The following is a 13,583-nucleotide window of genomic DNA, read 5'->3' on the forward strand; positions in this document are numbered from 1 at the left end:
ATTTATAATTAACAGACGTTGACGGAAATAAAACAAAACACAAAACAATATTAGAAGTGTACAACACAGCCTGTATTTATATAGTGCAATAATACATTGTAAACCAATTTTCATACCAATGGCTGTTTTTAAAAAAAGATTTATTAGTCTTAAAGTAAAGGAGAACCAATATCCTTCTGCAGAGTTATTTTGTTCGCTGTTGGCCAGTCTTTCTGGTCTAATTATTCCATCCTCAGACTGCCAGATAAATTGTGATAGAAATGGAGAAGGCCTGTTTATTCTTCCATGCAGAAGTTGGCAGAGGGAGGCGGCAGTGCAGCCATTTACTCATGTAAAATTAATGTCACACACAGAGAAGGGAGGTTATGGCGGCATGTGCTTGGCCCCACACTTGTGAGACCCTGTTGGAGACCACTCTGTCAAATAAGATCAGTAATGTGTGAATATACAAACTATGAACACCACTAATAACATGAGGCTCACTGTAGGGTAAGGTTTCTGCTTGCTTTAGCTTCCCCTCTGTAGAACAGAAGTAGGCCAAGTTGTGATTAATGTTGTTTAGTTGAGAACAAAAATATTTTTTCAATACTGACAATGCAAAGCAAAAATGCACAATTATGAAATCATACACTCACTGAATGATTAAACAGCAGACTTAAATTTAAAAATACACTTTATTGCAGAATTGTACATGGCTAGCTGCTTGGCTCACGCAGAAAATAATTCATGCTGAACATATTCAGAGGAGGACACATTCACACCATGAAAAAGCAAAACCAAAGGCAATATGATGAGATGAAACATTTGACAAACAAAACATACGGTGCTGCAGCAAATAGAAATTTCAAATATGAAAATACTTTAGCAACATGAAATAATTTACAGTGATTCTTAAATGTTGATTAGCCTTTACAATAAGTGCTTTACTTAATCCTCATGAATGTTGAATAGCTTGGCCACTTCGTTCAGATCTGCATGTTCCTCTCCATCCTTGATTATCTGTAAAAACAAGTGAAACCTCATTAGCTTCATAGGTAAAACGCAACAGGTCCCTCTCGAAAATGAGATATTAAAATGCATATGACAGGTTAGAATATTCACTCACTGCTTCCTTATAATTACAATTATATTTAAGATGTTTCAAAATATTTTACCCATATTTTTGCCGGGGGTTTTTTGTACAACTTCCTAGTTGTACACGGGCATCACTAGTTATGATTAGACAAGAAAAATGGCAACATCTATTTGGCAAATATTTGTTCCTGCGATTTGGGTGGAACTTTCACTGTTGACTTATTTAAACTATGATACAAATTTACAACAGGTATTACCCCACCAAACCAAGTACCAGTAATAATTAGAGTAACATGAAAAGCTTCCATTTGTACTTTAAGTCTCAAGAGGACAACCTGTATAGAGAATGGATGAATAAACACCTTTCGGGCGATGGGCATCCGATTGAAGACGTTCCACAGGATGATCCCCACCACCACTTTATCCCTCAGGTAAAAGATAACCCCTTTGCCGTATTCGTCCTTGTGCTCCACAATAGGAGCTGATGTGGACGAGGCCACAGGACTGATGGCTGTTGCTTCAGTTTCACTTTCAGAGCGTATCCCAGTTCCTGAAGAATTGAGGACTCAATTTTACGCTTTTGTACAAATTATGAAAAGTGGCAACACCAAGACAAAACAATTACATTACATACCCGACTGCTCTGTAGCTGCTTTAGGTGTGTCCTTTGAGGTCGCTTTGGCAAATACTCCCACTGTTGGTAAACTGCTGTCAACAATCCCAATGGCTTCATAGCCTACATCTGGACCGAGGTCACTCCTGTAACACATATACATCAAATGACACAACTGTACGTGCAGTACAAATAATATTAATACTGAAACACTTTAAATTATATTTCTTTAAATATAAACACATCCAACTCATTTAAAATTGGCTTTCAGACTGCAGACATAGTCCCAAGGTGGTTGGTTAAACCCTTTTTGGCAGTCAGCCGGAAGCAGAGATTTGAATGTTGTACTGTAAAAATAGCTTCGAACAAATAGGGCACAGAGGGCACTTGTAAAAAATTTAGTTGTGAACCAGCACCTACAGCCTTGCAGCCTACTTATAAGGCCAGAGGAAATGTCAAAGCAAGTTCTACAAAAACACCACGAAGAGATATTTTTTCTCGTAATCTGAAATACACAACTGACATGTTTTAACAAAGGCAACTATGCATTGTCATGTGTTGGTTTGTAAGTTAATAAAAAGAAAGCCTACTGCAAAATACCAGGATGTCTGTAAGAGGTCACAATAGTTTTGACCCTGATGTTGTGATTTTAGTGGCCCTAATGTCAGCGAGGTGTTGCCTTTCACCAGCTGTTAAATGCAGTTATAATTGGCATAAAAATGCAGCTGACACGCAACTAAACTCAACCTGTGCTGGGTCATATTCCCCAGTAATAGCCTTGTAGAAGCACTTTAAATTTTAATACAGAACAGTTAGGAGGTCACAACAGGCATCAATTGTTAATGGATTAAAGTCGGTGTAAAAATTTAAATGCATGACAGTTTTAAGTACACATAGTTTTATGTACACATAGATTAAATAAATCTTAAATATTATGTTAACTTCTGACTATTTATTTTGTCAACATTCATAATTTTACTTCCTGATTAGACAGTAGCAGCTATAAAATACATATATAAAAAGGTAACTGCCATAATTGTCATATAGAAGTCATATTGTTAACAATGGCTAAATTAATTTTTTTCTAAACTGCCAGAAAAATGCCTTCTTTTCTTCTGTTTTCAGCTTTTTTATACACACCGCTTAACTGCACTGCAATTATGGTAGATATTTACCACTAAACCGATAATTAGAAAAACATGAAAACCTGTCATATGCACTTGTTTTGCACATTTGCATGATACAGTGCACTGTATCATGTCTTTAGTCTTGTGCCGAGGGGGCAGCTTCAGTACTGACCAGAACATAGACTGATGCCAGTAGGGTTTGCTTGCCCCCGTCATGTTCTCTCCGGCCAGACGTCCACTCACAACCGCGTGGTCATGGTGCTCTACCCGCCTGCGGCCCAGTCGGATGTCATAGAAACACGCAGCATCTCCAGCCTCGACAGTGGAGAACAGTGGATAAGTGAATGTTGAAATAGTTTTGAGTAAAAGTCATATTTATGTACACAGACAGGTGATGCTTATGACATATTTTATAAAACTACCAACAACTTACCACCCAAATATTTGATCTGGCCTGCAGCTCTGCATTGACCCTGAATCCCCCGAAGTCAGAGTCCACTTCAAGACCTGCTGACTTGGCAAGGTCAACATTGGGCTCCAGTCCAACAGCTGCAACTATGTGATCAGTTTTCACCTGCAACAGTGTGTACCATAAATGAATTACACGTTTCTCTGAATTTAAACTATTTTAACGATTATACATTAGTGTAGACATACCTGACGTCCATCCTTCAATCGGATTTCTAATTTATCATCTTTGAAAATCACAGATTTGACCAAAGCCTCTGGGACTATCCTCACACCCTCTGAAAATATAGGTCAAAATCACATGAGTAGACTTGAAACTAGGTCATAAGAATAGTAAGCACTAATCAGACAGTAACCTTTCTTGACTTTCTCAGTGGTCCAGTTGCTCAGATACTCCGGCAGCACTTTTCCCATGTTGCCTTTCTCTGGGAACATCTGGATGACCTCAAGGCCAGTCTCTGAGGCTAAATAAGACACACAAACGCAAAAAATAGTAATTCATCTTATAAATGGCTACAACTCATTGTTCTTAATTAAAGCCTACTCACATCGTCGACCTAGGGCACAAGCGAGTTCACTGCCCAAAAAGCCGCCACCAATTATTGTAATGGATTTGACATTTCTGGAAACGCTGTCCAAAGATTTAAAATCCTCAATCTGTCCAGAAAGAATAGAATTAAATTCTATACCAATTTCAATATCTCAATGATAATAAAAACATTACTTTGACAATTTAATGTAATTGTCAGCACAAAATAGTAGCAGTTTCTTTTGACTTACCATGTAGTCTTAGACTAGTTTTGAAATAAGTCAAGATCATCCAAAACTAATTTCAGTATCAATAACAGATTCAATACTGGTTTTAGCATCAATTAGTATATTGTTTTTAGCAATTGTAGTTCATATATTATATTACTGTATGGATTGACATTTTTTCTGTAACAAAGCTACTGCCCTCTAGTGGCCATTTACCAACCTTGCGAAATAGAGTAGTCCTCTTCATTACCTCATCACCTGCTTTTTCAATGACCTGAAGATTTCTTGGCACACCACCTAAATACACACAACATTATATTTAGAATTTTATATTTAGAATTGTGCTGCAGAATGTATAGAGAGTATAAAACTTACCTGTGGCTATCAAGCATTTGTCATATGAAATTTCAGTATCATCATCCAGTTTTACTTTGTTTCCTCTCACGTCCATTTGGATGACCTAGAGCAAAAATGTGAAGTTGTAAAAGGAGAAGTTATGTTGCAGTCATTGTTATTTTATGCATGCATGAATGAATGAATGAGTGCATGCACATACCTTTTTCCCAGTAAGAACAGCTACTCCTCCATTTTCTGCACTGGTTAGTTCTTCAGGCTTGACATAAAATGAAGATGGCTGGAAGAAGATGCTGCAAAACAATTAGGCAATGTTAATAAATCTTTCACTGTAATCATGTAAAAAACATCAGCCACTGTTCTCTTTACTATAAATACTTTGTAAGCTAAAATGTAGCTCAATAAGCTAAAATTGCAAAAATGGAAAAGAATAAATGGAAAATCTATAATATATAAGTTATAAAAACCTCATTAAATGTTACCTTCTCTCTTTTCCATTCCACTGTTTGAAGCGCAGAGTTTCAGTCACACTGGGGTCATCTGAAAACCACAGCTCTTTGGACAGAGGTGGTCTCATGTATGGGAGGTCGGGCTCATCAGTCACAATCAGTACCTTCAACAAATACGTTATAGCAAATACAATGACTGGTATTAGGACCAATGAAAAAAGTGTTATCAGAAGGAAGCCACTTACCTTTGCACCTGGATCTCGGGCTCGAATTGAACGAGCAGCAGCAAAAGAGGCGGTACCACCACCAATTAGAAGGTAGGGGGCGTGGGAGGGGATTGTAAGCGGGGCTGATAATAAGTTGTAAAAAACAAAACAAAAAAAAACAAAAACAAACAATGGATGAATATTAAAGTACAATTTATATAGAATACATTATAAAATCCAAAAGCATTCCAAAAGGATTCAGATGCAGTTCTTCCAGTAATCCCACTTTTTTTTTCCAAAACACTTTCAGCAAAATCATTTTTATCTTATCTAATTAAATTATATGCATTTATATCAAGCTGCATATTGGAGAATATTCTGTTAATGACTTTCTGTAACTAAAGTCACATCTCAAGTCTTTACAAATTGTCAGTAATTATGAAAGGAGTAGCACTAGATAGAGATTTAATGTGCTTAACGTTGGTCTTACCGCTCTCAGGTGCAGCTGCAGGCTCAGCCTCTGGGGGGCTCTCGACTGCAGGTTCAGCTGGTGCCTCTGTTGGGGAAACACAAACAGACTAAATGCACTGAAAAGTCAACTCCATTTGTTAGTTGTTCTAAATAGTAAGATCCAATCGACTGAACAATGACAATACCACTGACTATATATATAGTAAAAGTTCCCCTGATTTTAAGGGTCTCACCTTGGACTGCTTCAGGTTCAGCAGGGGGAGGGGCTTCAGTCACAAGCTCCTCAGCCGCTGAAACAAACCACACTCTGGATTAACTATGCACATTTTAAACCAAGCAATGACACCTGCCCATATTTACAGATGAGACATGCACAAAAGATAAGAGTCAAATTGTCACATTCCGTGACACACCAAGTGCCTATAAAAGAATATAATGAAAATAAAATATAATGGTTTATTTGGGTTAGAAAACACAAATGTAAGAAGAGAAAGGGGTGGGGTGGAATCAGGTAATCAGGTAAACAATATGTAGAAGTGTACACCTAGCATCAAAGTTGTTAGGGCAGGCAAAAAAGGTTAAACTGTTAAACATTAAGATTACTTGGGGAAAAAACATACAAATAACATACTGTTGTCCAAATGAGTGAAATAGTTTATTTTCTCAAGAGAAAATACACGCATGCAATAAAACACTCACACTGTCACACCCTTACACAACAGAAAACTAGTGAATCAACCAATCAACTAGTGAATGCAACAATTATTGCCTTAAGCAGATTGTTACACCTTCTTACCACTCTCTACAGCGGTTAGGGGAGCCTCTAAAACTTCAGCCTGTGGCTCAGTGGGAGCTGATGATTCTGCCACCACTTCAATGTAAAAACAATTATGCAAAAACGACATCTTACCAATGCTCACATGATAATTATATTCACCATGCACATAATCTCCCCTTTGTCTTACCCTCCTCTACTACAGGAGGAGCCTCTTCTGTTGCCTCTGGGGGGATTTCTGCAACCGGTTCTGCTGTGGAGGAAATCCACAGTCCAATATTAAACATGCCATATAGTTATTATTTAAATGGTAAACCCAATATAAATCAGGAGGATACACATGGGAAGCAGTTTAGACGTTTTATGAAATTTAAGTTACACTTTGGCCATAGTGCAGTGAAGATCAACTTCCAATGACATGTAGTATGCCTTTTAACAACAAACTTAACTGTGCATTAGGTCAGAACCATGAGAGCTGTGACAACTGAAGGCAATGTTTCAGTAAAACCCTATAATTAATAAATAAATTAAAGGAAATTGCAAATCCCACTTAAAAAAAGTACATTGTTCAGGTGACTAGAGGGACTGTGATTCAAAATTTACGCATCTCTTTCTTACCCTCCTCTAAAACAGGAGCAGCTTGTTCTGCTGCCTCTGCAGGGGTCTCTGTGACTGGTTCTTCTGCTACTGAGGAAATCCATACACCACATTGTATTGATGATTACTTGTGTAAAAACCCAGTGTACACAATGCATTTGATTAAAGTAGACACATAATGCACAGTAGATCTGAACACATAACAGTATTTAAGAAGAAAAAACTCAAAGTTAATCTCAGGTTTACTTAAAGCTACCAACTGTAATTAAACTGCATCTAGTATGTGAGAATACAACAGGGCTGGATTGGCCAATCTATGTTACTTCTGCCTGATGAATGCATCAGCTCCAAATCAAATAAACATACAGATAGTAGCTTTAAGAACAAAACAAGAAGCAAAAGAGAAGTACATTGTGAAGATGACAAAATACTATGAATCCATGCAAGTGTTCAAATGTTCTACTCATATTGTAATGACACTAGAAAAAAAAAAGGCACCATCATAAATTACCTCATACAAATAGAGATTGTTAGTAATTTAGTGTAATATTCTAATCACCAAGCAAAAACTACTAAAACAAATCTGAGATATGTTTTTAAATGTTAACAAAGTGAAGCGGTGAATCATGCACAGGTCAGGCTGAAGCTTACCACTTTCCAGAGCAGCCGGAGGAGGCTCTGAGAGTGTGGCCTCCGGCTCAGAGGGAGCAGGTGGCTCTGTTATCACAGTGTAAAATGTACTTTAACTTTAAATGTGTCATTACAGATGCAATGATGAATGTAACAAGTAAAGTACAGTAAGTAAAAATGTAACAAGAGACTAGAAAGGGTTACAATTGGGAGTTGTTTTTTTTCATATATATCTCCCACCTCTAACCCTTGCAAATATACATTCTTTGAATACACCCACAATGTGAAGTACAGCTATTTATAATGTTCAAGAAAACTGTACACTTTTTAGGAGCTGCACTGATTGTGATCAAATATCTGGATTGTGTATCTGTGTAGAATATCAGTTTAGGGAGAAAGCAAAAAGCAATTAATGAATGCATTGAAAGCCTCATACTGTAAGCAAATTAGCTCATGCCGAGTTACTGATATAAAGCATAATTAGCATCACTGGATCAATTTGTTTTATGTGCCTTAGTATCAAAATTGGGAGAGGGAAAGGTGGAACTGTATCTGATACATTTTTTATGAAATTCATTTCATCGGATTTCATACATTTTGAACATCATCATTTTTATTCTTACCCTCCTCTACAACAGGAGCAGCTGCTTCTGCAGGGGCTTCTGTCACAGGCTCTTCTGCTGTTAGGGAGTTCACACTCAGGGTTAACGCTGCATGTGAATGTTAGTGCACCATATTCCTGTGCATGCATATGCCCACTGCCCACACTGGGTTAAGAGGGAAACAAGCAGGAGGCTGAACACCGTGAGAAAAAACCTCAAATGAATCCTCTTGAGACAACTGCAGAAGGCTGATTTACGATTTTGAAAGGTATCAGAATATTTTAAAAAAAACTTATCCACAGTTGCCTTTTTTGACAAAAGTAATAGAAAAAAATGCTTTGGACCCTGGACAAGTGACATTTAAAAAAATGAAATTTGGTAATGATCACCAACACAACATGCAGAATAACACAATACCCCATCAAGCAAACACATAAAGTGCCTCTTGTATAAAGCGTCAAGGGAATTCATGAAAACCAGAGAAAAAAAAGCTGCCAAACAAGATGCTAAAATCTAATATGTGCAGTAACCTCATTTGAACAGCAGGTGTCAACATTCCTCATTACATCAGAAAAAAATCACTTCACATCTACTTCAGTCTAAAGCTTTTTGTTTTGTTTGTATTCTTCAGTTTTCTTCACACTGACAGTTTACACAGGAGGCACATGTATTTATAGAAAAGCAGACTACCTGAGGCTGACTCTGTTTCACCAGGGGGTTCAGCAGCAGGAATGGACTCCTCACTCGTGTCGGCAGCTTCCTCCTCTGGCTCTGGGGATACTACAGGAAAATAAGGTTTAAGACAGTGTAGAAAGAGTAGGAAAAATAATTGCTTTTCCCCAGTGCATCAACTGTTTGTTTGTTGTTTGTTTTATTTGATTCTTTGATTACCTAGAGGCTGTGATTCCGGGGCTTGTTTTGATGATCTGGATGAAATTTCTAAAATACGCTCTTCGTACCTTTTACTGTCTCCTTTTACTGTCATGTAGGCCTGGGGGCAGAATACAACATTTATTAGCACCACTCAATAAGCTATGTTCATGTGACATAACATTCTAGTATTACAGTGGAATTTGTCATCTGTGAGATTGCTAATGTTTTGACCTAGTTTATGGTTAATAATATCTCTGAATACATGGGCTCTATGTGAAACAAAACTGGGAACAATATTAAACATCTTCTTGACCAGCATAAAATAAAAAAGGCAAAATATTTGATCACAATTGCTTCAAAAATTGGTGCTGTTATTCAACCACAAAATGACTGTTGTCAGTTAAAAAGGACAATATTGAATGTTTGTGGAGCCAATCCCTTAGAAATAATAGGGTTCAATATTTGTGGATCATAACGTTGAATATTTCTTTCAAAAACCCAAGTGTTAGAAAGCCCGCTGCCCTTTATCTGAAAGTATGACACCATCAAATTCTATAACCCACCCTATCCTCTGTATCTCATGACACCTCTTAAAACTTGGAATGAAGAGATTACTCACATAGGCACCACCTCCTAAACAGGCTGCTCCAACCAGCATCACATAGATAGCGTTTTCATTGCCTCCACCTCCTGCCGGCCCTGTCGACATGTGTGCCGCAGGTACAAGAACCTGTGTTCTGCCATTCTTTAATGCTGCAAAAAAGGCACAGCATTAATATCATTATATCATAATCATGGGATTTCTGTAGCACGTGGTATTCCCGGTGGTCTCCCATCTAACCTGTCCCAAATATGTTTTATATACCCTTAAAAATTAGGTTTTCTACACATTGGGGCTAGAGGAAATTTATTGTTTATATTAATAGACCCCAGGATGAATAGTTGGGCTGTAGTCAACAAAAAAAAAATTCTTGGTCTACTAAAGACATGCCCTGTTGATCAATTAGTTAACTAAAAAGGTGGCGTGGCAAAACTATTATCTCTATGTATCTCACCCAAACTCCACTCACACTGCATGGGAGTTCATGCTGAAACAACAATTTATGCACAAAAAAATAAAATGGTTTCTTGATTAATACACATTTTGGTTGACTAAGACTCCATTGACCGATCGATCAACTAAACAACTAGCTGCTGCCCTAAAGAATAGCAATAGCCTATTTGCGCTGATGGGAATCCTACAAAGGCAACAGCAGCTTGTGCTCCCCTGTGCCTGGATTTATTCTTGTTGGATTTAAAAAAATGAAGAAAAAAAAAAGTGGGTAACTTCTTTAGCCAAAACTGAAAACATGCATCTTTACGGTGAACAACTTACATCTCCACAAATAAGAGTCAAACTCTTATTTGGCCTGGTGGATGGTATAGAATCATCCAGAAAGTCACATACTGTACCTCTAAAGTGTATCTTTAAATGTTCCCACATTAATGTTCTCTTCAAAATCTGCCAAAGAATACTTTGCCACCTACTTTTGTTTTACAAGCTCAAGGCTCGCTGTTCTTAAAATGTCTGCAATGTAACAACAGTATGAAATCAATGTTGTTGATGCACAATAACGCAACTGTCTTTAGCAATATATTACAGTAAAGTTATTTAAACGCATGTTGCTTTTTTGTGACGACCTTTAACATAAGTGGGTCGGCTAAAAACTTCCAAATGCCATGCATATTTACAAAACGGTTTTCCACTTCACAATCTTCATTATTTAAAAAAAACTTGCATTTACTGATTTACCTATACAAAGTAACTACTCAGTACTTCCTTACAAACACCACGTTTCCTTTAACAAGTACTCTGTTAGCTTAAAGGAACCAATGTAGAGGTCACAGCATTTTTGGGGAACATATTGGGACCATATTGGGACCATTTCGTGCCATGTAACATTGCACACTGACATAGCTTAGGCAATAAATAACTGATGGGACGAGTGCCAGCGAACAGACTTAGTTTAGTTTGACACTTTACCTGTGCTTTTCACATTATGCCGGCACACTGTAGATGCAGATCGAGTGAGAGGTGCTAGCTTCCTCCAGAGAGCTCTACATTTCAACATTGTGCCTGGACTGGAGCTGTAACAGACTCGGTTAAATAGTGAATTTGTCGAACGGAAAAGCAGACTTGGTCCCCTTCAAAATGATCCCCAGAGTGCACAACGAGCACTAGCCACACTCTGCACGGCAAGGCCAGAGCAGGTCATACATTGCAGAGGAGACATGGGTAATGGCAAAGACTATTTCCAGGAAGAGATTTGTTAATATTATCAAACTGAAACAACGACTTGCGGCATAAGATGAATTCGTTTGTTATCAACACAAGTTTTTGTTAAGGTTTTATTTTCATACAATCTATTAACGCAATTTCTAGATATGCACATGTATTTATTTGTTGAATAAGTGGCGCTGAGGTGAGTTTCTCGCTCTTAAAAAGATCTCTGGTGACAAATCTGTACTTCTTTCTTTAAAATACCTGTAGTATCGATGTACTCATGCTGCAATGCTGCCCCCCACTGGCTACACGAGTGACGTGAAAAGATGCTCAACTTTTTTCCTAATTAATAAATTGTGACACAGACGCACACTTATTGTTAATACTACTGCCACAAGTATTTCTATGACTTTAGATTTTAATGTCGCCTACGTAGCCTAGAACAATTAGCCAAGATAATAAGATAAGGCAAGGCAAGGCAAGGCAAGTTTATTTGTATAGCACAATTCGTACACAAAGTAATTAAAAGTGCTTTACAGAATAAGAAATACATTAAAATAATTATAAAAACAAATCAAAACATAAATAATCATGAAGATTCAAATTAAAAAAGAGAGACATAAATTGGAGAGAAGAGTGCTGAATGAAAACCTTTCACTTATATGCACAGTTAAACAGAAATGTTTTGAGCCTGGATTTAAACAGCGTCACAGAAGAGTCTGTCTCACATGTTCAGGAAGACTGTTCCAGGTTTTAGCTGGATGAACCTGAAACGCTGACTCCCCTTGTTTAGTCCTGACTCTGGGCACCAGCAGGAGGCCGGTCCCTGAGCTCCTCAGAGTGCGAGATGGTTCATATGACACTAACATGCCACAGATGTACTTTGGTGCTCGGCCATGGAGAGACTTGTACACAAGCAGAGCTGCTTTAAAGTCTATTCTCTGAGCCACAGGAGCCAGTGCAGAGACTTGAGCACAGGACTTGTGTTTGTACTTCCTAGTTCGAGTAAGGACCGGAGCTGCAGCGTTCTGGATGTTCTGCAGCGTCTCACAGCTCGTTTGGAGAGACCAGTGAGCAGACCATTACAGTAGTCTAACCTACTGGAGACAAACGCATGGATAAGTTTCTCCAAGTCTGCTTTAGACAGTAAACCTTTGATTTTTGCTATGTTTTTTAAATGGTAAAAGGCTGCAGATGTTATTGATTTGATGTGGCTGTTAGAGTTTAAGTCTGAGTCCATTATTACCCCTAGATTTCTTGCCTAATTTGAAGGTTTTAGAGAGAGAGACTGGAGGTCTCTGGAAGAGACTGGAGGAGAAAAAAAAATTTGCCGGATTTTTTTCTTCTTCCAAAGCGAGCACAAGGCTTAAAGGCGCCTCTCTAATATAAATTCAAAGCACACTAAAATGCGTCTGTCATCGTAATTTATGATTCAGAATAAGTAATTTTATTAACAAAACTAGGTCAGCCATAGCGGCCCCCAGTGGAAGCAGGTTTTAGTAAATTACGGCAGACATGATGCTTTTCGTGAGCTAATCTAAAATTAGTTTTATCCACTCAAGAAATATCTATATGTTCTGCATTATTCTTGAATATCGTGGAAGATGGAAATTAATCAAGAAAGACAACATTAAGATGACATATGTTTCTTTCTACAAATATATAATTTATACCTATGCCAGGAGATTGGGCCTGAATGAAGATAGGCCTAATAAAATACTTCTGTACTAAAAGGTCATTACATGACTGTCTTTTACTAGGCTTAATATAGTACATTGTTTTTCATAAAACAGGCTGTTTACTGGTAAGCAGCAGGATCATGTAAGGCAAATCAGATGCTATCAGTTCTGTGACTAAAGCCACTTCTGGTTTTAGAGAAATTGAGCTGAAAACAAACAAAACCACCAAGCCACCATGTATGTGACTTAATAGAAAATCCAATTTAAATTTAAAGGTTTGATAAGGCAAAATTAGAATTAAACAAACAATTAAGTGTTGTAGAGTAGCCATAAGCCATTGCAATAAAATGTAAACATACATATATATATATTTTTTTTTTACATTGGGCCTATGTAAATTGAGATGCAGTAGTAAAACTAGTAACAACGTATTAATAGAAGTGTGGTAGTAGTGGTGGTTGATGTAATCTAGCCCGAGTGGGGCACACTCCATAATCTAGGCTATAGGATCTACAGTGGGTACACAGTATCACTGATTTTCTGTGACAGTTCCAGAAATGAAAAGCTAAAAGAGGTGATTAAAATGATTACATATCACTTTAACATGCTGCCTTCACTAGCCCACTCATGCTGGCGTCATCATCTA

General features: G+C 37.6%; 1 protein-coding gene across 15 annotated transcripts; it reads right to left on the reverse strand.

The window, feature by feature from the left end:
• Positions 1–655: 655 nt before the first annotated feature.
• On the reverse strand, positions 656–11,275 carry aifm1 (apoptosis inducing factor mitochondrion associated 1). 15 transcript variants are annotated; one of them, XM_055148756.1, is made up of 24 exons: positions 11,019–11,275; positions 9,615–9,748; positions 9,014–9,113; positions 8,813–8,902; positions 8,144–8,200; positions 7,542–7,607; positions 6,912–6,977; positions 6,484–6,543; positions 6,315–6,389; positions 5,752–5,808; positions 5,538–5,603; positions 5,087–5,190; positions 4,875–5,005; positions 4,595–4,685; positions 4,414–4,498; positions 4,259–4,335; positions 3,831–3,939; positions 3,639–3,746; positions 3,472–3,560; positions 3,248–3,388; positions 2,987–3,129; positions 1,709–1,833; positions 1,437–1,624; positions 656–999 (listed from the first exon to the last, which is right to left on the reverse strand). In XM_055148756.1, exons 1-24 carry the CDS (start codon positions 11,104–11,106, stop codon positions 928–930), a joined length of 2,322 nt encoding a protein of 773 aa, XP_055004731.1. In that variant the 5' UTR covers positions 11,107–11,275; the 3' UTR covers positions 656–927. The 15 variants fall into 15 exon arrangements, with proteins under 15 accessions (XP_055004731.1, XP_055004729.1, XP_055004730.1 ...); XM_055148754.1 differs by having other exon boundaries at positions 6,484–6,546; XM_055148755.1 differs by having other exon boundaries at positions 6,912–6,980.
• Positions 11,276–13,583: the final 2,308 nt, after the last annotated feature.

The sequence above is a fragment of the Boleophthalmus pectinirostris genome, unplaced genomic scaffold (genome assembly GCF_026225935.1).
Source record: "Boleophthalmus pectinirostris isolate CB_2022bp ecotype Guang Dong unplaced genomic scaffold, ASM2622593v1 HiC_scaffold_12, whole genome shotgun sequence".
Taxonomy (NCBI): Eukaryota; Metazoa; Chordata; class Actinopteri; order Gobiiformes; family Gobiidae; genus Boleophthalmus; species Boleophthalmus pectinirostris.

Bases quoted from the DNA above. Each gene is read 5' to 3' on its own strand.
- aifm1 (XM_055148753.1), bottom strand. From the start codon at position 11,106: ATGTTGAAATGTAGAGCTCTCTGGAGGAAGCTAGCACCTCTCACTCGA. The intron at 6,390-6,483 runs GTAAGACAAAGG...TTTACATTGAAG, and splicing joins TCCTCCTGTAGTAGAGGAGG to TGGTGGCAGAATCATCAGCT. The intron at 3,940-4,258 runs GTTGGTAAATGG...CTTTCTGGACAG, and splicing joins GGACTACTCTATTTCGCAAG to ATTGAGGATTTTAAATCTTT.